The 27,223-nt window shown below is 37.8% G+C and overlaps 1 protein-coding gene across 1 annotated transcript in view; it reads left to right on the top strand.

Moving 5' to 3' along the window:
• Window positions 1-9,555: 9,555 nt before the first annotated feature.
• Window positions 9,556-27,223, top strand: part of KCNH8 (potassium voltage-gated channel subfamily H member 8) — a 207,709-nt gene continuing 190,041 nt past the window's right edge. The window contains exon 1 of the mRNA XM_067292476.1: window positions 9,556-9,631. Coding sequence (XP_067148577.1) covers window positions 9,556-9,631 — 76 coding nt within the window. The remainder of the gene's footprint in view (window positions 9,632-27,223) is intronic.

The following is a 27,223-nucleotide window of genomic DNA, read 5'->3' as shown; positions in this document are numbered from 1 at the left end:
CACAACTAAGCTTTCCCTGAATCTCATGCTGTTCACTCTCTTAGACCTGGTGTGCTGCCCACTCTTCTCTCCCTAGATATCATCTCCTCCTACTTAGACCCTTTTGCCTTATTTCACATATGTTGCACCACAGATTTAGTCTAAAGTCTATTCCTGTGCCAAACATAACTCTCTCCTATTAGATGTTTCCTTCTAACTTATTTTTCTGTCTTCCTGCTTAGAATTTCTTTGCCTGTAATGCTTCATTCTTAGCCTGTGTAATTTCTTCTCTAAGCAAATAATGGTGAGAGTTTTTGTAGTGTTCCTTCTCTACCTCCACTGCATTGTAGTGTCTTTCTTCACAAATGTCTAACTCAGGTTGTACATTTAGTGAAGATGCCCTTTAGAACAAAATGTTGCATTTTTTTATTTTTTTTAAGTTACTATAAATTGTATGAAAATGGGAGAGGCTTGCTTACTTGTGAAGATGCAGATTGTCAGCTAGGTAGAAAAATTAAATGAAATACTAATGCTGATGTATCTTTACTAGTTCTTATGCCCGAATGGTCTCATGAGGAGGAAAAAACTAATGAATCTGTTATTAAGAAGGAAAAGTAGTAGATGAGTAGGAGAAGATTAAAAAGCAGATCAATCAGTATTAAGGCTGATCTTTTATATTTTTGCTGGCTCAGGTTACCCTCTTGTTTCTTAATTACTTTAGTCTATCCATTGTCTTTTGAAGTACTTCTAATGCACAAATAGTGTTGTTGTTGTTTATTTTACTGTCATGTAGTAACTGACTAGTGGGGAGAAAAATATAATACCAAAGAAAAGCCTGAATAACCTGAACTGTATTTGATTAAACAAACAAACACTTATTAGAAACCATTTTCCACAGCTTTTGTATAGTTTCTTCCTATCTTTCAGAAATACTAATACTAATTAACACAATACTAACTTTACCTATCCTAGCTGATGTGAGGATTCTTGAAACGCATCTAACCCTTTTCAGTTATTTTTAGATTGTCTTTTTTTAAACTTTCTCATCCTCTCCTTGTCATTCTTCTGTCCCAAAATATATCTTGCATTAGGAGCTAAGGGGTTACTTTCAGCATGATGACAAATTTAAGTCTTTCATGTATTTCATTTAACTAGTTGTAAGATTGTCATGGAACACTCTCCCTGCTCTGTCTTCAAACTCTTCAGCTTGACCAATTAAGCAATCAGTTATTTGCACTATTCTAGTTGTAGGATTTCATACATGACATGTATGCATATGTGTATATATATATGCATACATATTCATAAACCGGGTTGGTTCATTTTTTTAAATCAAACCTATTAGCTGTGGGGATGTGTGGGCATGTGAGTAAATATCTGTGTTTTGTGGAGGGAAAAAGAACTAGAGATGTAAAAAATGAGAATGGCTTGTAAACTAGAAAACTTCTTTGTTATGCATCTGGCTGTGGTTTATGTTGCTTTAACACACTGTAACTGATATTTTTTGCTGTGTATATTGAAATATTCATATTACTCAATTTTTAGGTCTAGCTATTAAGATAGGCCACTAGTTCCCCCCGCCCAAACCTTAAGTTTAGCACTGTACTCATACTCTGGCTCCTGAATTAAGAATGACAAGAGTGCCTAATAAAAAGATGGAAAACGAACTCTATATTCTGTTTGGAAACTGAAACTGGAAAAAGGATGAGAAAAATCCTCTGTTTCCAGTGGAGCTGGGAAATGTGTCAGAACTAACTCCTGATAAAACACTTGATGTTGATGAACGTCAAATGCATTTTTACTGCATTTTTACTAATAAATTGTTACTTTGAGTGCATTTACATTCTATGGAAAGGCATTTTGGAATTATGGTAATATATTTTAGAGGTTAGAAACATCTTCCTTCTAAACTTATGGAAGTTTTTAAGCCAATGTTGATGATATTTTAGTGATACATCAAACTTTTTGATTTCTGTGATCGCTGTGTATATGGTCTTCTACGACGAAGATTAAAGACCTCGGGTATCTTTAAAAGGTATATGTATAGAGGTAGAAGTTGTTCATGCTGCCATTAATGTTAACACTGAATTCTTCTTTTGTAAAATGATGATGGAAAAAACTAAAGTTCACAAACAGTCTAATTACTGTTTATACAATATGAAAGATGCTATAAAACTGATTGTAAATATACACTGAGGGAAAACCTCAATTTTTCTATTGGAATCTTAAAGCAAAACATATTAGCTGGCCTCAAATATATCTGACTTCAGCGGAGCTTGCTAGTTGCAGCTCTGAGAACATCTTTTACTGTTCACTTCACACCTCTAGCAAGCCACATAATTGAGTGGTATCTATAAATATTTATAGCAAAAAAACTAAGCATGTAGAAACTTGGATTTACGGTTTTGTGTGTGTGTTTTTTTGTTTTGTTTTTCTTTTGGAAAAGAGTTATATGTCAGGTCTAATCTATTCATTTTACATGTCTGTTAAAACATATTTGTTGTGTCACAACACTTACTTCTGTGTCTTTATGATATGAAGTGATAGAAATATCTCTTGCAGCTGTGGAACTCCTGCACACTAACATGTTTTAGTTGTTAATCTTGCATTTTAATGTGAAAACTTTCTGTTTTAAAAATGAGGTAAAATCAGTGAAGAAATAAAAATCAGTAATACCACCCTGGCTTTCTACTAATGAATCCTCCATCAAAGTAACTACACTGAAAACAAAATTGAAGATGGCATCCAGTGAAATGTTAGTCTGTCTGTTTCTTTTTGAGTTTTCTGTGGCTTGGTAGTCTTCTATAAGTGATTTGCATTGATTTATTTAAATCAGTGTTGCTGTTATTTACTGCTCTCATGTCAGTTCATGAACAGCCACCAAAATCTTAATTCAGATTGGCACCACAAGAGTATTAGTAACAATAACTGTACTATTTTATTACTTTCAGCATTACCTGTATTGTTTTGCAAGTCAGAAATACTGTCAGAGTAAAAACAGTTGGTGAAATAACTTTTTTTTTTTTCTTGCATAGATTTTGGAGAAGACAACTTCTGTTCCCATTTAGTTAACCACGAACTTCAGCTTCATCTTATGAAGTGTTGTGGTTTGTGGGTTTTCTTTTTTGGGGGTGTGGGGATGGTTGAGTGTTTTGCCTTGGTTTGGTGGTTTTTTGGTTTTCTGCTCTGACGGAAGCCAAACTTGAAGAAACAATATTTAATTTGAATCAACTTTGATTCTGGATATAGAAGTACAATTTCCCTTTAACAATTATAAATATATATATATTTTTTTTCCCTATAAACAGTGATTATCTTTTTCCCACATTATGGTGCTCATTTAATGATGAATAAATTCAGTGTTTTGTTAACTCTTTCTTGTTTGAAGTGTGGTTCTGTAGCTTTTGAATGCTATTCAGACATTATGTGAATGACAACAGCTAACTTGTTCCTACATGCTTTTTGTTGTGAAACTTGTTAAACATTAACTCTTTCTAAATCATCCTAATGCCTCTATAACCCACATAAAACTATAGATGAGGAATATGATCCTGCTTTTATGGTTAGGAAAGTGGGGCATGAGTGGTTTTTATAACCTTACTAACTTTGAGATCTGTTATGATCTGTACACCACAAGACCACAAGATTATCTTCGTTTTTTTTTTTTTTTTTTTCAACTTTCACCTTTTGGAAGATTTGAGGCAGTGTCTCCTCTTTATACAAATCTGATGCACAGTCAAAGGAGAGCTATTGTTTTTGAGAGACCCATATCTTGTGAAAATTATCTGTGAAAGTATGACAGCTTTCTAACTATGGAGAGACCAAAACAAGATTGTACAGGCCACCATAATCATTCTATGTAATTCAGCAACATGAATGATGAAATTAAACCTGATGTGTGATTTCTGATGCATTTTTAAAAAGGAAATATGAAAACATGAAGTTCACCCTATAGCAATATGCTGCTGATATCAGAATAAATAGAAGCTTAAAAAAAAATCAGATTTAAAGTGCTTGATCAAATGAAGTGGCTGTCAACACTGGTAAGCTTGCATCCTTTATTTAGACTAGCACAAAAAGGGAATGAGATTTTTGCTAGGAGATTTCACAGGTATTTGCAAGAAGTAGAGGGGGAAAAAGTGAGGTTTGACTCTTTAGCTTCATTCCATGCATACGGATTATTCTGCTTGCTTCCCCCATACTTCACTCTTCCTGCCCTTTCCCCAGCAAGCTGTCCTCAATCCAATCACATATTTTCCCCATATCATTCTGTTTAGATAGCCAGCTTCAGTTTCCTCTCTCACTTTTCACCCTGTTGCTGATCTTTTGCTCCATTGTTTGAGTCTCTCTTGCTGCTTATCTTATACCAGGCGCTTATTGAGTCCAGTTCAAATGGAATATATTTCCTAACAATCGTCTTGGTTTTTTGACTTCTCCTAACCGGGTTTCCAGGCTCCCAGCAGGACTCCAGCTCTTCCTTACTCCATCTGCTTCCTGTTTCTCCTCATCAGTTCCACCCCAATTACTGATCATGTCCCAGGCCCATTTCCTAGTATGGCGCTTCCCTTGCATTACAGTCCAGTGATCTGCTTCTTCATTTGCTGAGATTTCATAACATGTGCTTGAATCTGGAAAACAGCTGAGGTTGTGGGGGTTTTTTTGTTTTGTTTTTAAGCTGAAATGTCCCAGAGAAATACTCTCTGAAACAGATCACCATGTTTGTTTTCTGTAGTATAAAACTTCTATGTCTTACAGTGGGCACTGTTGGCAGACATGCCATTGTAGGTAGGCCTCTATAACCCACAGAAGATATGAGCAGCCAATACTGGGTCAGACCAAGGATCCTTTCTCCACTGTGACCAAGAGCAGATAGCTGGGGAAGACCATATTAACCAGACAGGTGTATTGCAACCCTTTTTCTTGCAAGCTGCCCCAGTCTCTGGTATCTTAGACATTTCCTGAGCCAAAGGCAGTATCTTTGTGTTTAAACTTTGACTCAGACTGTCTCTTTGCAGGTCTTCAATTATACAGCTTTATTATTAGAAAGTTCTATTGTTGGGTTTGGATAATGAAAAACAAAAGATCAGTTTCTTAAAGCACAATGGTCATTTATTATGATAATACTCCTAACACACACTACTTTCAGGCTGAATTAGCCTTTTTCTAAGGAGAAGAACAGCAAGTTGCTATTCTTTGCCCTTTCCTTGTATTTTCAGACTCTTTCATGCTTCTCCTTCTGCCCCGGGATGCCCATGTTAACAAACAAACAAGTGGATGACAATTTCAAGCACAAAAGTAAGCTGCAGGCAGTCTTTTCTGATTGTTAATTTGATTTTTCACTAATTGCTTTCATTTGCATAGTTGTAACAGTAAGTTGAGATCAAGTGCTTATGCTAGGGAAGCAGTAGACAACTCCTACCTTACTACATATGAGGATTGTATATTCACAGAATATAATCAAGAATATTAATCAAGAAACTTAGAAAAAGTTTCCAGTTAAAAATAAAGAAAACCTGTGCAGTTATGACCAAAAATAATACAATATACTGCTCCTTGCATATGTTCTGTGCAAAACACTCTGCCCATGCCCTGATTTCTGGGTAACTAGTGATATCTAAAAAGACTATACAGTATCTCAAAATGTAACGTGTTATGTTAAATGCCCAAGTAGCTGTGGAGAGGTGGGAGGCAACGTATGGCTGAGATTATATTTTACGTACTGTTGAGTAATTTGAAGCAACAAAACTTATTTTGTTTGATTGTACTTCTGGTCTAAACTGTAAACCCCTGACTAAATTCCTTTTGCAATGTAGATGTTAATGGCAATCTGGAGTGTAACAGCAGTGCTGTTTAGCCCCTAGTGTCTCAGCCCTGGTAGTGTGTTTCTATAAATATCTTGTATTATGAATTTGGCAAAGTGCTCTACAGTAAACAAAGAGTAATACATGGAGTGGACTATTTACCTAGAGTGGGTATAGATTTATAAATAAAAAATCAAAGTTAGTTTTCACCTCTTGTTTATCTGTCTTTGGCAGCAAAAAACATGTTGCTTTAGAGACAGTGACTAGGTATCTCAGCTGCTCAAATTTGAACTTAACATGGCAGAACAGAAAGTTGATTTCCTGAAACAAGATAAAAAACCTCTGGTTTGTGGATTTTACCTTCTCTTAAACATTTAAAAAAAAAAAAGTATTTGAATATTCAGAATTCCTGGTTCATATTTTGTTAAAATCTTAAGAAATAACTTTCAAGGTTTTGACTACAAACTCTCAGCTGCTTATTCATCTCCCTCAACCACTCTCATCTGTTCTGTCTTTGCTTTCCTGAACTTCTTGTTCTCAGATCACTGAAATTTCAACCTGCTAAATTTGTCTGCTTTGAACTACTCCAGACTTACTGCTTCAGCGTTTTGTAGCTAACTCTCTGAAGTTAAGTACCAGTCTGTGTTAAGAAAGATTACTCTTATGAGTAAAACGTTGTACAACAGCAAAATCCAAGTGCAAAATAGGACGCTATGCTTTAGTTTCTCTTCTGTAGATAAACGCCTTTTGTTGTGTGTTTCACTTTTGTAAAATGTTTGATCAGTTCTAGTTCAGCTTGGGTGGTTGTTATGTGGTACATGGAACACGAGCATAACAAACTTAATTGTTACTGTTTTTCCTAGTACACAGCTATTGTTATAACCAAGTTATAACAACATGTCATGATTGCCTACATTCCTAAAGCACATAGCAAATTTCCTTCCTCTTTTCAGAAGCTCTCATGTTTGAAGAGGCCTTGAGCACATTCTCCTTCTAAAGAATTTGGTATTCTCCCTCCTTCTGGTGTACCATCAGGTCTTCGGTGCTGTAAGAGCTGTCACTGCAGTTGCCAGCACCTTTACGTGGCCAGTGGGGCACGCATTTCAATAACTGTAACTTGCGCCTACCATTATCAATATGAAACATGCCAGATAACTTCTCTAGCAATTTCTGTGTGTTTGTGTGTATACATACACTAATTCCTCTCCTTCTGCCCCCCACTCCAAAAAAAAAAAAAAAAAAAAAAAAAATTCTGAGTCAAGCTCTAGAGTTTTTAAAGATCTTTTCATCTCATGGTTGTTACAAAATTTCCAGGAGCTCTTTTTAAAGATCAGGCTATTCTCATCTGAACAGGCCAGCACAGATGCTGCTGTTGAATCTATGCTTACTGAAGCCTTTGTCATACAGCCCTCAAAAGACAGCATGATCCTTTTGGCTCACTTTGTGCTATGTGTTGGGAAGTATGGTGTGAGCCACTTAGGGGCTGGCAGAGTTATGGTAATTTGACTTCCCTGGAAAGCTGGAATTTTTTTTCCTTTTTGTTATGATTTTTGCTGAATCAAATTTGAGAAATGCATTTCTGTCTTCAAACATTGCATAAGTTACTCTCTTCTGCCTGTACTGGAGTTAAAGTACTCCTTCCTCCTCCACTGTGTCCCTGCTTAGAGTTTAGGACAGGTCATGGAAGAGAATGCAAGCTGAAATGTGACCATAGCATGCAGGTACAACAGAGGCAAATCCCTCTGCAAATTTCAAAGGTTCAGAATTACCTTAATGAGCTGTTTTACAGAAGTGAAAATCTGATTATGCTCTCTTGGACTTTGCAAGTTTTGGAACAGGATTTTCTTTCTCACTAGTGGGAACATGTCGTAGCTCATGATATCTGTATGAAACCTAACTAGGGGGTGTAATACTTACCTGCCAGTGAGACTAAATGGAAAGCTGCTAAGAGGAATTAAATTTGGGGCTCTGCTTATATGTTAAACTGAAGGACATGAGAACAATTTTGAAAAAGAATGTTAAGGAATTCTGGAATTCTTAAAATGTATGATTTTTAATATTGAACTATGCTATTAATGCCCACTGAAGGTGAAAGCCTGCCATGAATGAGGTTAATCAGCTAAAAAATTGATAATTCTGTGAGATGTTGGAGACTTCCATAGTAATAGTGCTTGTAGGGCAATCTTTTTCACATGCTTCATCTGAAAACTGGACTGGGAGCTCTCTTTCTCACAAGCTCCCACCATAAAGAGGGTTGGACAGATTAATGTGATATCCAGAAAATAATGCTCTATTTTCAAGGCTGAGGTGGGGTTACCATGTGCTATATTGTGCTATAAAACCTATGTGTCAACAATTTTTCTCTCCCTTTTTAAATCAGTTGTAATGAAAAACACTTTTTGTCCCTCCTGGAGTGTCTCTCTGTGCTGATTGTCCTAGAGAGTGAGAAACAAAGTCCTCTATCCACTGTCGAGAGAAAGGGACAACCACAAGGGATTTGGAATAACAAGAAATGAAAATAATACTCTAAAATAGGAAGAGAACAACATCCTTCCCCTCTATAATGCACAGTGGGTTTAAAGTGTACTCTCCCTTCTTTTCTGCAGTTTCTTAAGTCCTGAAAGAACTTGGAGAAATTTTGACATTGGTGCTGCAGTAAGTGAAATGACTGTACCATGGGGTATTATCTGACAGCATTCAAAGAGCCATGGTACTAGTCTGAGCAAGTCACTTGCCCCAACGTGGAAGCAGCTTGCATGCCTGCCACTTCATTTTATCTTCTTTTGAATTTACATATTCAAATATCTGAGTGAAGACCTAAGTCTCCATGCTCTCTGTGACTGGCAAAGAAAAATATTTTTTTTTAGTTGGGAATTTCTAAAATATGATCTAGGAAACTTTCACAACAAATGTGAAAATGCCTATGCCCAAACTTTGAAAAATAGCTTCAGTACATAAATGACACATGAGCCTGGCTGGCCAATGGAGCATTCTCTGTGTTCTAGTCTTACTCTCCAATAAACGTCTACAGGTGCACTTGTTATACCTGTCTATATAGTGTTTCCCCTTTCAGCTGAGTAAGAGCCTAAGCTTTATCCTGTAATATTGTTACTTGCAAAATGGTGATGTGCATGCAAACTTCCCTGCTACAAGTCAAGGAAACTTCTTATCTACTAGCACTGAGAACTTGACTTGTCAAATGGGGATGGGGGGAGTTGGAGGGCCTAGGAGACGCGTGACGGCTGCTATTTCAAGTGATGCTCATGCTCCACTCCAACTAAAGGTGGCTAAGAACTGGTTTAGGGTGTGTTTCCTTCCCCCCCCCCCATTCTTTTTTCGTCCTTTCTCTTCACTTTCACCCCCCACCCCCAGTCCATCCTCCCTCAAGGCCGCCTGCTGGCGGTCCGCCCCAGTCTTTCCCCGTGCGCCCCCGCTCCTCTCCGGGAGGGCAGGAGAGGGCGGCGGGGGCCCGGGCGTCCCTCTGTGCGGCGGTTCCCCTCTGTGCCGGGCCGGGCCCGGCCGCCAGTGGCGGAGGCTGGCGCGGCCGGGAGGCCTCTGCCGCGCCGCGGTCTGCCGGGCGCGGGGCTCCAGCGTCGGAGACTATACGGCAGCGGCGGCGACATCCCCATCCCCCTCCGCCCCGCCCTCCCCGTCCCTCCCACACGCCCCCCCTCTCCCTCCGCTTCCTCCCTCCCCCCGGGTGCCCTCTGCACTTTCTTCTCCAACCACCCTTGTAGGCAAACTTTGATGGGGAATCTCACACCACGCTGGAAAAATGCCGGTTATGAAAGGATTACTGGCACCCCAGAACACCTTCCTCGACACAATCGCTACCCGGTTTGACGGCACACGTGAGTCTGGGTCTGGGGCGGGCGTCGGCGCCGGCTGCTCAGGGAAGGGGATCCTGCGAGTACGGGGGTATCTGTAAATGAAGCGGGAGCCTCCTCTCCTTCCCGTCCCTCTTCAGGGGGTTTCTTTGGTACTAGAAGCCGCCAAGGAGGAGGTGGAGGCGAGGCAGCTCCTAGGCTCTCCCGCTCTCCTGCCTGTGTTGTCTGCAGCTTTGTAGGTGGGGACCGTGCTGGGTCCCTTCACCTCGCGGCGCCGCGCTGGGGCTCAGCAAGGGGACAGGCAGGGCCGGTGACGGGGAAACCGGTGTCGGGCGCGCCGGGATCGTGACAGCAAAGTTGTGCGCGGGACTAGGGCTTCCCTCCTGCCCATCCGCCGCAGCTCGGCAGGCAGCCCCGGGGCGCTGGAGAGACTGCAGGGGGGAAGACAGGCTTCAGAGCTGAACAGAGCTCTGCAAGGAGGGTTTGGGGAGTTATTTTGTTTCGTTTTCCCTTTTCTTCCGCCCACCCTTAAACCTCTCCAAAGCTTAACCAAGTAAATCAGGCTCTGCGATGGCCGGCGGCTGTGCCCGGGGCTGTTGAGGGAGGCTCTTCGGGCGGCGCGGCTGCAGTACCATGGACAGGTCCCGCGGGCGGCGCGGCCCCGGGCCGCGCTCCCGCCGCTCCCGCTCCCTCGCGAGCGGCCGCCTCGGAGCACAGACTTGGTGCTACTGCGGGGAGCTGTTGGTCAGGAGCTGTCTGTATTTTACACACAAGAGCGAAGAGGAGGTTGGGGGGCCGAAATGAACTCCCTTGCCTTTAATACCCCCCCCCAAACAAAACAAAACAAACCCCGGAGAGATCCAAAGTGGAGGACAAATAACTGTTCTGAGTTGCTGCCAGTTGTTCCTTGACTGGAAACGTTGTAGTCTAACTGGTGTGAGTGTTTGATACCTGCTTGATCATGTATCTGTTGGCATTCTATGAACGTTTCGGAGTTAGGCTGCGATTAAGACAACTGAACTTTTACAACTTACTGATGCAGTAATTAAATGTCAAAAGAAAAGTGATAGTCCCTGAGGACAATTGTAGAGAAACAGAGAACTACATGATAACTGTTCCACTAGCCTGAGGATAGGCAGGTAATGATGAATCAGGGCTGTGTGTAGTTGGTATTTGACTACAAAGCAATCTCTCTTAAGACTACTTAGATGTACCTGTAAATTCCTTCTCTCAGAGAATACACTACTCAGTCCTTTCCCTCCCGATCCCCACCTTTTCTATAAAGTGAACAGGTATTATTTGCTGCATATGAAAGCATGTAGCTCTAATAGGAGTTTTTTTGGCTGATACTGCCACTTGCCAGAAAAGCAGTACTTCCCTGCTGTGTGCTCAGGACCCTTGGCAGTGGCTTCCTTTCAAAGGATTGAGCACGCAGCCTGTGAGCTATATGCACAAACATTTCACAAATTCTATCTTGTTCTTCAAAGGTCCAATTTAACAGGCAGCATTAGTGATGACATACAGGTTTTTATTAAATAAACACTGGAGAAATGTCTAATCCCTGTGTTCTTGGTGACACCAACAGACAAGTGTGGTAGAAAGTTCATTGCTTAGCTGACTGTTATTATCACATGTAGTGACTTTCTTTAAGTAATAATTCTACTAACCTTTCTAAATTCAACTGGACCAATCTTCTCTTAAGCAAAAAGGATCATACCTGATTGTCTTTCTTTGAAATTTCTAGTGCTAGCAATTAATCTACTTTTCTTGGGATGTAATAAATACCAAATTACATGTTTTCCCCTAAGTAGCTCAAGAAAATATTGCACACTATATTTAATGGTGGACAGTTAATATTCATTTCACTGGAAGTTTTGCTTTTTAGATAGAGTTCACAATTTGGCTTAAATATTAAATGGGCATCATTTAGAAGGTATCACTGTATAGCTATTGGCTTTTGAAATGTTCCCAGAAGTTCACAAAGAAAGTCGTTTTATGGGCTACATCATCTGGCATCTGTTGGAACTTTCTTTTATGGAGCATGATGCTGTTCTAAGGAAAATCAACAGCATGTGACTCTTAATTTACAGAACAAAATAACATTTCTTTTTAGAGTGCTAGAGTGAAGAGATGAATTAATGTTTTTAAACTCTATTTTTCTGAAACCAAATTATGTATGCCAATGTATATCATAGCTCAATTTAAAATCTGCGGAAATAAGTCCTGGCTCCTTGCTTTGCTTTGATATGACATAAAATTTTCTTTTAAAAATTAAAGTTTTAAAATGTAAGAATATTGATTGTTTAACTTACGAGGATTCTTGCTCAAATAAAGATGCACAGTTTTGCAAAGTATTAATATATGAGCACCAAAAAGAAACATTAAACCAAATTTTCTCATTTAAATTGTCCAAGTGATATTCCTGAGAATGTTCAGATGGCTAAAGTTAGGAATAATACTGATGTGTAATCCTTGTAGGAATCAGTCCCCTGTCTTACCAGTCTTATAGGGGATACAGGCTGTGCAAGGAATATAAACTGATACATGGCAGTGAACCAGGGTCTTTTGTTTTATGAAATAATTTGACCTCATACATGATGATATCTTAGTGTTAAATGCAATTTTGTGTTAAAAGGTGTCTTTTTATTATTATTATTTTCTATTGTAACATAGTCTGTGGTTAACAAACCTCCTTTCATTTTAAGCCTCTGGGAAGGATATGTTATGTTGTCATCAGTGATAGAGTAATCCACCAATGCATCTTTAATCCAGAAGAGGGATAATTCTAATTCTGGGCAACAGTGCAAGAAAGGATTCCAGATAATATTAAAAAATATGCTTTGCTTTGCATAGAATTTTCCAAAAATTCATTCATATAATAGTTTTTTGATTTTTACTGTTGCAACAATGTATGTCTAATTAGCAATTATGAATCTGGTTATGGAAAAATTTGCAAATATCAAAAACGTTTAAATAATGTCAAGCAGTATAATTGCTTCAGCTACTTAGAGTTCTCACAGTAGATATATTGTTATATGGATTTACATATAAGCATTCTTTCCATTTCAAAGCAGTGAATACATGCTAAACAAAGAGAATTAGATTTACACTGTGATGACTCTTGGATGTGTGGGATATCCAGAGATCTTCTCTGGCAAAGTTTCCGTTACCTGCCTTGTGTACATGGAAGAACAGCATTAAGGATCTTTCTATTCAGATTTCCATGATGGAGCTCTTGAGTCTGCCTATGTGCTATTACACCTTCATGTGGTTACAACCCTGAACTGTCTTTTGTGTACCTGGCATAGTAGCTTTAGTCAGTATTTTCGTAAAGTACTTTTATTTCCCCCACCCCGTATAAACAAGCACAAGGTCGTCCAAACACTTTTTCCTCACTCTGTCAGCAAGGTGTTTTTGATTATTTCTCTCTCAGGAAAACAAATGAGCAAACACACTTTGAAATGATTATTTTTTCATTTCTTTTCAGATTTTCAAGTCAAAATATTATTTTCCAATATGAAAACATCTTAAATAAACCCAGGATTCAACTCCCAAATATTATGAAAGTAAATGTTTGAAGTCAATCATTTATCCCTTTTTAATGGAAAATTCTCACATTTTGGCTTCTCTAATTTAGGTTAGGAAAAGTATTCAGAAATAGCTACATGGTAGGAAAATATCTTTCTCTTCTGTTTTAAGATCCATATTTTCTTTTAAAAAACAGATAAATCCACACCAGAAGTGGCTGTTTCTGCTAGTTTATGATACTTTCTTATGGAGCAAAGCCTAACAGCAAATGGCCTCGTTAATTTGTCTACAAAAAAAAAGCATGACTACTCTGAACAGTATCATTATACTGTACTCTAAAATGACAGCTGAAGTTCTATAATTATCTCCCATGTTTATCAAATATGATCAATTTCCAAATTAAGTGTGTACTTCCACATCCTTATTAACAATCTTGCATGATCAGTCTAATCTAAGATCAAGCTGGGTTCATTCCTTCTTGCTCACTGTCAAAGGTAATAATTCCCTATTTGTAGAACAACTTCTGCTTTCAGATTTGTTTTCCAATTATATATTGAAGGATTTATAGGTAGACTGTTTGTCATTGCTGAATTTGCTCAAGTATTAATGAATGGAAATTTGTACATAAGCAGGAATTTTCATAGTTGTGTGTGAGTTTGTTTATTTACTTATTTATCCTCCCCCCCCCCCCCCACCAACCCAATGGATTCAGTTATCCTAGTTGCCTTAGTTACTGCTAAGGGGTGATCAAAAGGTATCTGATGAGAACATATAGACTTCAAGCATATCAGATGTCATGTTAATGTGCTTCCACGTGCCTCCCATTATGAAAAGGGTTGTCTCTTTTTGCATAGTCAGCAGTTGAGACAGACCTGAAAGCCTTTATATGTATTGATCTTGCCAGTTTGCAGGGGCAGATAGTTTGCATATCTGTGTTTTGGTTTGTGATTTTCTTGTTTGTTCATGAGATTAAAAAACAAACAAACAAAACAAAAAAACAGTAAGGCCTGCCAGGGTGCACCAACACACTAACTTTCTGCTACTTTGTTATCAAATTGTGTGTCTTACTCGGATTGAATCCTATCCTCTCTAGACTAGTCAATGTGCTGCTTAATCGTAACATAATTATCCCAAGAACGTCACAGGCAACAAAACACTGGCTACTGGTGATACTCGCAGCACTCCACCTGACTAGGCATAAGGAATTGAAACAATGGCAGGTGGAGGAAAAGCATCAGTTATACTTTCCAAGAGGAAGATGTTATTGATCAATCAAACATCACGTTCAGAAGTGTCCACCTCTCAAAGACAAAAGCCCGTGATCAAAGAGGGATGAAAGATTCAAAACCTCAAAAAACACTGACATTTAAATCAACCATCAGGAAACTTCCTAACAGTGACAAAAAATCTAATGGTCTGTCAAAACTCTCCTTCAGAAGGAGTGAAGGGGAACATGCGGTGAGGGTGGTCTAGTTCTTTTCAATAGAGATGAAGCTAGTTGACCAGAGGCAAATTTCCAAAGATAAATATTTACTTAGTCTTCTATTATGCAAACTCACCTTCCTTCCTGCTTATATCCTTGGATAAGTAAGTAATGTTTTGTTTGTGTTGGAGCTGAACAAAAGCCAGACTATTTCCTTTACTGACCTTTTTTTTTTTTTTTTTTTTTTTTTTTTTGCAGTGACAAATACATGGTTCATTTAAAACAAAGCAAACACTTTCCTTTCTGCACTTGACTCTGTAAGACATGGCTTGTGTTGCAGCTTACTGTAGCTCTGATGCTTTAAAAAAAAAAAAAAAAAAAAGATTTTGAATATAAACAAGGGATCAGGTGTTGGAGTCCAGTCTGCTTTGTGCTGTTGCTTCTCATTGAAAGTCACTGAGAGACTAGATTAAACAGCTACTTGAAAAATCTCTCCCTGATACTTCTTCCCAAGGGTTGAGAGTGAACAACCTCATAATCCAAGACAGTTTTATTTGGGTGATTTCTGCTTTCAGCAGGTATAACTTCTGATTCTAATTTGAACTGGAAATGGATCTGAAAGATCCAGAACCAAAGGGTTTTAGAGGCATATTCAGACAATATTTTTAAACTAATTCTTGAGTTCTGAGCCTGAGAATCTGGTCAGAGATGCGAGAGTATGCAGGTGTCATTTTTAAAATCTACTCAGTTTTCAGGATAGATTTGTTCCTTAAATCATAAGATTTGTCATTAGTGTATGTTTTATTCAGAGAGCATGTTATTGCTGGGAAAAAAGAATAGTGTGTTTGAATTAAGTCAGATGGTTCTATCCTCTTTCTGTTCTACCTAGAAGAAAGATGGAATGATAATCCTGCCGCATATTCATCCAGAGGGAAGAGAAGGCTGTGTAACTCATTAAATGCACCACTTCTAAGTCTAAGGTGCCAGATTAATGCTCATAAAATAAAGTTGGACTGGTAATATACACTGTTATTCCAGAAGTAAACTCCATATTTGAATTCAATAAGAGCATTTGAAATTTAGGAGTGGAAGAGACTCATTAATTTTTTTTTTTTTTGAGCAATCTAAGAATAATATCTTCAGTATTGTTTTGGGGTAGGATTTTATATGTGAGCCCAAGAAATCTGACACTCAGTTTTGTTCTAATCACTGCACTGTGTGTTTGAAGTGGCATACATTTGAATGCATGTATATTTGTCATGGATTACAGAACAAACTCCTTAGAGGAATTCTAAATCTTAGATGATTACCAGGATTCCCACAGCAGTTACACTGGGGAAGAAAAAAGGATTAGATTTGCAGATGTATAATACCATTTTCCTCTTTGATTAAAAAAATAAAAATAAAAAAAAATCAGTGACTACATAAACTTACTATGAAAGTAGAATTAGCTCATTGCTATCATTACATTTATACATTTAACATCTATTTTATCCTATTTTTATTCTGTTTATGCAGGTAGAAATTTTATAGACATTTTCAGTTTTTTTGGATGCAAAGCAGATGTGCTCAGAGTGTTGTTCAGAGTAACAAAACAATAGAAATATGACAAAAGTACTGCCTCAAACACCTGCTGAAGAGTAAACAATTAGGATATATTTGCATGAATATGTTACAATAGATCAGGGAAGGTGTATGGGTTTACAGAGCATTAACTGTTACTATTTTATGCATGTTCTTTATTCTGATGCAATGTATTTTTGAAAGAAGAGTAAGTTATCTTGCATGTATCACACTAGCTGTGTCCTGAAAAGATGAATACAAGGACTTGCTGCAGCAGTTCAGCATGTTCACAAGCTAGTTTACCTTATCATAATGTGTTCAAGTGACCGTAAGTTAAGAACAAGCTCAATTAAAGAACAAACTGCTCCCAAAGTAATATTGTTTCCTGCCCACTCATTCTGAAAAATAAAAAAATATTAGAGAAAAAAGATGAGGAGGATGGATAAAGAAACAAAGAAATCATTCTCAAACTACAGGCAGGAGAGAGACTGCCTCAGCAGAAAAATCTTCTTTTGGAGTTTCTCTTGCCAAGTGCTTCTGACTCCCTCTGTTTTCCATGAGAGATAATAGTGGTCAAAGGCTTTGCAACAGGCGTTGTTTTTAAAATACTAGCATGTTCAGCACTGAATTTAACATTAAATATCTTCTGACCATCCATAAAACTTTAAGCTTGGCTGTCAATCACTTCAGCGAGTTTGGAAAACAATTGCAATTATGGAGAAACACTTTTTCTTCCCTGTTGATCTTAGGGGACCGCGTTTCTTAAAACAAGCCCTGCATTTGTCTTATCACATTGCAATGATTTGCCCCTTTTCAAGGAAGGGGGAAGTTACTGGTGGCCGCTTTCTTTTCTCTCACCCTCACAATGATCTATTCTAAGTGGCTGCTGAAGACTATACCTAGAGGTTCTTGATCCTCTGTGAGACCCATAGGTTGAGTCAGCTGTCCCTGAGTCTTCAGGAGACACTTCCCAACAGCACACGTTTTCAAGAGCTCATGGCATACTTAATTATTTTCCATTAATATTCTTCATCAGATGATATAAAAATGTTCAGAATTCTGCTGTATTTTATCCTTAACAAAAGTAACAGTTGTTTTTTGTGAAGATGAACAATATGTTAAAGGAACATGTTCATTGTATATAAGGAAGAAAGCAAACAAGCAGTAATGAGGATAGATAGCCAAGGGACCTGTTCTAGGAGACTTTCAAAATGTCTACTTGAGAGAGACTCAAATAGAATGCAAGTGGAAACTGGTTCTCTGCATTTGTCTGTCTTTGAGAAACCTAGGAAAAGTATTGAAAAGATGAGTAAAACGAATGTCCTTACCATTCAGGTTTTTCACAGAATTTTGTAGTGGAAATATTAACTGGCAACATGCAAAGTCACGTTTTCTTGGTCAAAATGAAAGAAAACGCATTTCTAAAAATTGCTGGTCTACCTCTGCTCTCAGTGAAGCCAACAGGAAATCTATTCCTATTATTGTCAAAGTACTGACTTCAATGAGAATTGAAGTGGTCAGGTACAAGTTTCACCACAATGTTGTAGTATTTTTCAAATCCCTAGCAAGGGTTTTTAACACTTTTGCAAATAAAGTCAGAGTCTATTTCTTAGAGTGAATCCAGATGTATCCCATAGAGATCACTGAAGTTGTATCAGAATCTTATTTAGGTAAATTGTGTAAGAGTGGCCCCAGGACCATATATGATTGATCTTTCCAAATAGCAGCTAAACTTTTCTTATTTTCTTCCAGAAGAGGCATTAGAAAAATACTCATATGCTATGTACTTTTTTTTTTTCATAGTACTGAGCAAAAAATAGAAATACTAAAACAGATAACTAAAGTCTGTCATTTAGGAAATGTGAAAAACTCCTGATAACAGAACATGAAATACCAGGAAATGCACTACTTCAGAATTCACAATATCTGAAGAATATAGTTGAATAGTTGAAACAAATTTATTCGTAGATCCAACATATAGGAAGAAAAAACAAAGGAAAACTTATTGTCACAAAATAATGTCAGTCTTTTTTTGTTGTTGTTTATTTGGATTTTTTTCGGGGAGAGGGAGAGAGAATGTGCGTAACAAATGTAGATGCATCCATGCATTGAATAGGCCTTCCCCGGTTCTGAAGAGGAAAGGGTTGGAAGAAAAAAAATTTGTGACACAATATTTAACTCTAGTTTTGTTTTGACAGTTAATATTGCTTTTTAATTTTACCATAAAGTAAAATTAATGTAAAAAGTCTTATTTATAGTAGAGAAGATGAATTTCAGTATTTTGATGTATTATCTTTCAGGTGATGTAGTCAATTTTGAGGTATTATTATACAAAGCTGTAACTGTATCCTCTTGTAGAGAAAATAATTTCCAGGATATCAGCAATAAATTTGCTTTTTTTCTAGGCATTAGTTATGACTGGTAGGAGTGTAGGTTTCAGCTCTTAGGACTTCTAAAAGTTGCAAGTTGCCAGTCCTATTACTTTGCTTTTCATAGGTTCAACCTGAAGGAGAATACAGAAAGATTTTAAGGTTCATGCTGTCCAGATAACTCATTATTACTGCTTTTTGTGTGCCTTTTTCTTTTTGTCCTCCATATCCCTTAACTGCTTGTTATGCTACATGAAATAAGAAAGTATGTCTAGTCACATATATGAAAGAGAATTTCAACCTGGTCATTTGGTCATTTATTTGGTTTTTACAAATACAAAATTGTCCTAGGATAAATAGTGTGTGTGTGGGGGGGTGTCTGTTTGTCTCTCTCTCTGTCAGATGTCTCCTGTGATCAGAAAGGTATTTGAATTTTTCACGTTCTGGAATTAACAATGATAAGAAATATAATGGGAGTACTACCCTGTTTTAGAGGAAAATATTATTATTTATTATTATTATTATTATTATTTTATTTTGGGGGGAAAACAAGCTGCTTTGTGAAAGATCAAACACCTTCTTCAGACTTTAGCAAATCAATAATAACCACAGTATTTCAGTACTAAGTTAATTTTTTTATGATCCAAATGAAAATACATAATATTTTAACCTATCACTTCCTTTTCAATGTATGGACTAAGTATGAGAGATGATAGGATAGTCATTCCATTTACTAAACTGTGGATTACTTAGTTATTGAGTTGAAAGATCTTGAGACTAGTTAATTTGCTAGGAGTTTGGATTGTCATTTTTTCTTTTTCTCTTCAAGAATGGTGGGAAGATTCACATACTTTGTGAAACCTGAAGTTACAGAACAATGTGTGAGGCATGTCAGTAAATAAAAGTTCAAGGTGGGAAAAATATAATCAATAAATACTAATGTAAGAGGCTAAGCTATGCCTTAACCAAAAATAAGGAATGTTAATAGGACCACTGATGTTCAAAGGAAAACATATAGGTCCTAACTGTCTATCTCAGTGTTGTGGTAATGGGGCAGCATGGGAGGAAAAAAATGATAGAATAGTACAGTTGGGCTCTGTACTTTGGGGGCTGTTCAAAGTCTTACTGTAAATTAGAGTCTGTGGTTTCAAAACATATTGTGGCTTTAACGGCCCTGTGTAAACCAAATTCTCTTCTTAGTCGTGCTTAAGAGCTGTTTCTGTGTTTGAAACAGAAAGCAGCATGCATTAGGCATCCCAAATCTCTTTATTATCGTGTATTTTTTTATAGACATACTTTTTTTTTTTATTTTAACAAGTGGACTTTGTATGAGATTTTCAGAATTCATTAGGAGAATTTGGCTCTGCTGATACAGTCTTGCATGCCGCATAGGGTAAGCTAACTGCTTTCAGATCCACACTCTGCATCTCTTGCCAACAAAATCTTGCCTGGAATAGGCAGACAGTAGCATTTACATTGTCTTGCATTGAGTCCCTCAAAGAAGCATCCCAGGAGACTTATCTGCCTTGTGTCGGCTATGTGACATCACTATAGTGCAGTGTGAGACAAAACATGGAGGACTGATCCTTTCCACACTTACAGGTGGGGCTGTGCTAAAGGTGGTGCTGGTAAATGTTTTCTTCCAGATTTTCTGCAGGTAGGTTGCACTTGAGTGCAGGCTTGCATCCACGTATCTGAATAGCTTTGGAATCCCTATGAGAGACTGACTTTTTTGTTTTGTTTTGTTTTTCTCCCCTCTCTCTCTCTGTTTGAATTTGATTTTCATCTGCAAATTCAGTATCAATTACAAATAATAATTTGCTAACTGATTTTTGTATCTGATGCCAGTAGCCATAAGTGCCACATGATTTTTGTAGAAAGCAGGCTATGCTTTAAAATGTATTAAAAACCTTGAGGAAAAACTAGATTATAAGTAACTTTAAATAAAAAAATATAAAATGGGTTTTATAGGTTTTTCCTTACAGTGTGAACTGGAGATAGATTGATTTGCAGAAGGAAGGAGGCAGTCTTATGTGGTAAAGTGTACAAGTCATCTTTAGCCAAGAAAAGAAAGGATGCAGCAGCAGCTAAGAAGCTGTGATTCCCTAATCAGATTGTTGAGTGAGCAGTGGGTAGCGATTTGGAATGAACTAAATGGAAATAACACTGTTGGAAGCTTGACTTTTGTGCAGAATACAGCAAGAGTAAATGTTACTGTGAATGGCTATACTCACTAGAGGATTAAATGTGTGCAGTCTTCTCTCCTCTCAGAGACTGAGTTGTCTGGGGTCCTACTCTAGCATTTAATATCAAGTGATCAGGCAGTCAGATCACTGGGTATCATAGGCCAACATATCTTCTTGGAGAATATTTAACCACTAAAAACAATAGATTAAGTCTTTAGTTGTATTGTCGCTTCTAGCTGATGGATGTGGGGGAAGCACAGGGGAGGGAAGCAAATAGGACTTGGTGAAAAAGCACAGTAAGAATTGACCGCTTGCTTTCCTTTGCTATTTTTTTTACAAAAGACTACTGGAAAAGGGAATGAGGAACCAGTGTTTGTGGTTTATTTTATTTTATTTTTTTCTTGGTTGAAGGTGTATTTTAAACGTACACACAAATTGTTCCACTATTACTAATTCTACCTTTTTATTTTTGATACCATGTCAGATTATCATTATTTATCTAATCTCACCCGAAATATAACCAGTTACTGAAATAAGCATTTTATACAAGAGTGAGCATGATCGCTGGCAGTAATTGTAAGACAACGAAAAGTTTTTCTCCGATGGAGAGGGGGAGAAAAGAGAAGAACAGCTGCTGTATGCATCGTTAAAGTAAGCTGTAAAGTATAGGTGAACTGTTCAACTAGTAATCTCACCAGTGAATAGTACAACCAGTGTCTCTTCCAGGAAAGCAAGGAATAGATTTTGAAAATTATTAGCCACCTAAATAGTCTGGCACTGTGTTCATTCTTTCATCTTTTACACTTATTCTGTGTTTTAAAACACAATTTTCCCTGTTACAGATTCTCTTTAGACAGGGTCCTCCTATTGAAAGGCAGAAAGATGAAGGCAAGAAAGCCTGACAACAGAAGTATTGTATGACCCACACCATAATGGATAGATCTTAATAAGCTAAGTTTGGGGAGTTGAGTAAAATAATAACAAGCAAAGCTAAAAGGTTAGAATTAATTGAGGGAATTACATCAGTGTGGGGATAAAACCTACTGTAACTGATGTGTCATTTTCTGTGAACTGTCATTGGAAAAAATAAGTTTAGGGGTACAGTTAAAGGTTATAAGACACATTCTGCCACCCTTGCATACCCTGTTCTATTTTGAACTGACTTTTGAAGGTCAGTGAGAATGAAGAAACACACACACACACACACACACACACACACACACACACAAAAATATATATATATATATATAAAATAATATAAAAATAAATGTCATGAACATGAAGGTATTGTCCTGGATCTCTCCTAAGCTTTTTAATGCTCAGAAGTGATGAAATTTATTGCTCGTGTTAAATTAAAATATACATAGTAATTATTCTAATGAAAATATTTTTCTAAACTAAAGTTAATGAGAATTAATTTTTATAATGATATTTCTTAGTTTGATAGTTGCTATACTGTATTTCCAGCTATTAAAATTTAACATATCACTGTGCAGAACACAGTGATTCTATTTCGTCTGTTTTAATACTCACTGTATTACACTAGTTTGTGTAGCACTTGAATGTTTGGGGGGTTCATTTATCACAGTTAATTTGCAGCTTCCAGAGAGTTTGTGAATGGCAGAATAAACTAAATATAATAATGGACTAGTTTATTGTTGAAATCAGCTGCCTGCTGATAGTTTTTTCAGGCTTTGGAAGCACAGTTTCTGGCAGTAACACACTGAAGCAAATTTTTTTAGAGCTTGACTGTGAACAAACTGAATCTGTCCAGTTTAGCAGACCTTACAAATATTTTCTTCCATACATAAGACAATGCCATCTTGGGCCACATGACATGGAATATCTCCTGCACTGAGGTTGCAGAGTGAAATGCTTTCCAGCCAGACTTAGTCCAGCTACATGGCATGCTGTACTGCTGCAGGGAAGCACCAATGCTCTGCCTTGTTCCATGAACCCATGTGCCAGATCAGCATGTGCTTAGCAGATCACATAACAGGGCGCCTGACAGGAAAGAGGCTGGAATGCTGTGCTGCATGAGACTCGGGCTTATGTGCTGAGGTTGTGACAAGCACCATTTATGTAAGACTAGCACATGAAATTTGACAGATCTGCACCTTGGTTCATTATAAAAAGGACAGTTGTAAAATTCAGAGTGTACCTTCTATCTCAAGAGACTTGTAAGGTATGTTTCCTGCTCTGCTCATACCTGTCAGTCCTGTACATTATTCTTCTGCCACGCTCCTAGTGCAGTATGGCGCTCCCACTCTGGTTATGCTTTGGCTCTGTGTGACCCTGGAAAAAGATTAGGGCCTGAGGAGAAGGCAGGAGCTTAAGATCCTGAGCTGAGCATATGGCCTGTGTAGTCTGATATCCTCTCTCTGACAGGAGTCAGTAGGGAAAACCTAGAGGAAGGGTATAAGAGATGGTACATCTTCAGAGTGATTTTAACTTGGGTGACTTGTTCAGCTCTTGACAGTGTGTTGTTCGGGAGGTCCCCATGCTAGAGTTTACACCTCATCCACCGTATCTAATGGCCACTGATAGAATCAGCCTCTGTGGGTTGATGGGTCTAATCTTTTTTTGAAGCCATTTCTACAGCTGATCTCTGTAATGTCCAGCTGCAATATGTTCCATGATGTGATTATGCAGTATTTGAAAATGAGATTTCCTGACTGTTTTAAAAATTCCCTTAGTTTGAGTTTTATGGAAGGCAGAGTGTAGTCACAACCTTATTCCCACCATGTGAAGCCAAGTGTGAGGAACAACTTGGAGGGGAAAGAAGAAAAACTGAGAAGTTTTCTTGCTCCAAACAAGTGCTCTGACACTAACCATTAGAAAGCCCCCTATGTCTCAAGTGTAAAGTCATCTGGATCTGGACTGAAAGAAACAACCCTTCCATTCCCTGTGCAGGTGTGGCAAGGGAATAGTGGACTTCTAGTGTCAGAACTTATATCTCATAATTTTAGTTTTCCTGGTAAATCAGAAATAGCAATACAATGCACATTTTTACCCTAGGCATTTACCCTGAGGATAGCTGTTCTTAGACAATGATTCTTTGTTGTAGTTGCCTATTCTTTATAGTGATGATTTACCTCAGTCTTTGGTTGCTTAATGGAAGAACTCTTCTTTCCAGCCATGCTAGGCAAAATGCCAAGGTCAGCAAGTATTGCTCCAAAATAAATAGCTGTACCAGCAAAGCTGTTCTCTGCATTGTCAAGAAAGTAAAATCATCCCCAGAAATAAAACAAACTGTATCTATACAAATTCTACTTCTTTCTGACAGTACTGCTACCCTACACTAAGGGATATCTTTCTTATTGTTGTCAAATATCTGAGGTCTCCTGACTGAATTTGTACTTTCACTTATTAAGTATACAATGTTATAATGAAAAAAAAAAGTGGTTCTGAACTTCACTCTTTAATTATCTGAAATTTTGGATCAATTTTACAGTTTTATCAGATTTCAAGCTAACAAGTAACTTTCAGAAGCCTTTTGTATTTTGCTACTCCAGAAAGGGCATGATGATCAAAATAGTTTCAGGATCTCTAGCAGCATCTAAATGGTTCTATTACTCAGGCACAGTGGTAAAAGATTTGGTATTTGTAACAGAAGAGAAACAAAAAAGAGAAAAATGAGGGAGGTGTCTTATTTCCACAAGAGCAAACAACTAGCAGATACAATTATGAGACTGCCACAACTAAAAGCCACCCTTGCAGCATAAATGTTCCAGTCTTGGCATGAAAGAGATGTATTTCATACCCTTAATTATTCTTGTGGGATAATTACTTCATGTGAATGCCTTGTTTTACACGATAAGCATGTTTCCATCCTTACTCTGTATTTCCAAAATTATGTTTGTAGAAGATATCTTAACAAGAGCATGCTAGCAGAAAATATTTCAGCTTAAATTTTACTGATGACAAACCTGAAGGAACAGAGCACAGACCTAGCTGCTCTAGATCACAGAAACTCATCCTGTATTAGAAAGAGAAAGTAGCTCTTTTTCTAATCTTGGAATTTTCTTAATCACAGAATCTCAAAGAAATGGAGAGGATTTTTTAGCAACAAGGGATTTGTAACAGCTTATACTATAATGAAACAGCATATTTATAAAGAGGAATACTTCCTTTACTCACAGTGCATATATTTCATAATGTTAATGGTCAGTCAGCAAGATGACTGACATATAAATGTTGCAGTAAATGTCCAGGAGAAAAATGTTCCTATAAAAATGTAGTTTCTACTTTCCAAAAGTTCCTTCAATAATGCAACCCTCAGAATCACACAATCACAGAATCACTGAGGTTGGAAGGGACCTCTGGAGATCATCTAGTCCAACCCCCCTGCTCAAGCAGGGTCACCTAGAGCACATTGCACAGGATTGCATCCAGGCGCGTTTTGAATATTTCCAGAGAAGGAGACTCCACCACCTCTCTGGACAACCTGTTCCAGTGCTCTGTCACCCTCACAGTGAAAAAGTTTTTCCTCATGTTCAGATGGAAGTGTCTGTGTTTCAGTTTGTGCCCATTGCCTCGCGTCCTGTCGCTCGGCACCACTGAAAAGAGTCTGGTCCCATCCTCTCGACACCCTCCCTTCACATACTTGTACACATAATAAAATGTACACAGAATAAAATGTACACAGAATAAAAGTAAAAAAATGATATTAATGTTTAAATAAATAAACGGAACCAAAGGAACCCAGGGGAGTGAATATTAAACAAACATGCTTAAAAATAAATAAAAATATGGCAATAATTATTTTCCATATTCTCGTCACTGTCACATGTTTATTGTTTCATAACTTCAGGACTGCTATGACAGGTTCTAGCACACTGTGTGAAGCATCAGGAGCAGATGAGGACAAAACAGTGGCTTTTACTGATGTTGACTCCATTTTTTGAGGCACAGCTGAATTTGTCTTCAGTCTACTGTAAACAATATAACTATTGTAATGTGTCCTGGTCTGTCTTTCTGTTTCTAAAATCATCAAGACCAGTTCCTCTTAGCGCTTTAGCTATCTGTGTGTATTTTAATTTTTTCCCCCCTCCCAAAATATTAACCTATATAGTTCCTTCCTCTAAGACTAGGAACCTGAGGCCCTAGCTGCCTTTGTCTGAAGGTGGATCCTGACTGCTCAGGTCAGCTGGGAAATTCCTTTTGCTAAGTACAAGAGAGCTGTCCCCAAAGTGTGGGAAGGTTCACTTTCTCACTTGTTTGCAGAATGTTTTCCTCTCCATGCCAGTCGCACTTTTTTGTTTGTTTTTAAGCATTATTTTACTAAAAACATAAAGGAGAGGGAGAGGAAAAAACCAGAGTTGATTATTTGCAGTAGCTGTTTGGGTTGAAACTACATGGGTTTTTTTTGTTTTTTTATTTCTGTTTTTTTTAACTGAGTAATCTCCTATGGTAACTGTGCAAGTATTCAGACTTATTATTTCCATAAACAAAACACTGATTTCATAGATGTCTCATGGGAGTTATAATGCTAACCTGAGTTCTGCTCTGTAGAAGGAATATAAACTCATTGATGAGAAATGTGAACTTTCAGACCCTAGCCTTGAACTGATCACTTTGAATAGGCAGTGATTCCAGCATTTAAAAATTGTTAAGTATCAAATACAAAAATCTCCCTCTAGCTTTCCCAAATATGTGAAAGGGGAAACAAGTAATTTAGTGTGCCAAAGAACCAATGAAGCCTTGTTTCATCTTGCAGTAGAGCTCCTGTCCTGAGCAAATTTGCTGACACCCAGTAAAGTCAAGCTGGCACTGAGGCTTCATGAAAATTGGGTATGACCAATTTCTCTCCTGGCTATTTCATGAAGCATCTCTGAATTGTTCAGACCCCTTCTCACCTGCTAAATATTACTGAAGATGGGCAGGGGATTCAGTGTCAAGAAGGGGAAAGACGGGGGAAGTGAGACATGCACGGGTAGCACAATCATGTATGTTCTATTTGCTTTCTGACAAAAACTAGCTACAGATTAAAAATTTCTCAAGAGATCCAGCAAGCTTGGGCAATCCATAGTCATTTAAATACTATCCTTTATAACACTCGCAAATGAACACTTAACTGACTATGCATTAATAGTTTCCAGGGTTAGACGCGTTTGACTTCAGCATTCCAAAAGAAACGCTTAATACTGTAACTTCTTCTCTTACAGCAGTAGATTCAAAAAGAAAGAGTTAAAATGGTGAAAAAGATGTATAATAGCCAAATACATTACTTGTCTTTCCTGTTATCTTGGACACAAGCTTTTTATTAAGACTCCCTTCCTCCCTTTTTAGTTAGCAAATTTCCTAATCCACCCCTCACAAGTCTGAGCTGAAGGACTGGAGATGAGCTCGTTGTCAACTGAATATTTGGGAGTGGGCTTTGAGTGATTCACCTGATTCACTTTCCTGATGAAAGATGCTCTGAAAGGTATGGTGAAAATGGTACTTTTTTTTTTTTTGTGGTTGATTGATTGGGGTTTTTTTGGCACCTCAGCTGGATTAAGTTATTAACAGAATTTTTTTTTTTTCCCCTAGTGCTTTTCTCTCT

Source organism: Apteryx mantelli, chromosome 2 (genome assembly GCF_036417845.1).
Source record: "Apteryx mantelli isolate bAptMan1 chromosome 2, bAptMan1.hap1, whole genome shotgun sequence".
Classification (NCBI taxonomy): domain Eukaryota; kingdom Metazoa; phylum Chordata; class Aves; order Apterygiformes; family Apterygidae; genus Apteryx; species Apteryx mantelli.
This window is presented reverse-complemented; position numbering and strand designations above follow the sequence as displayed.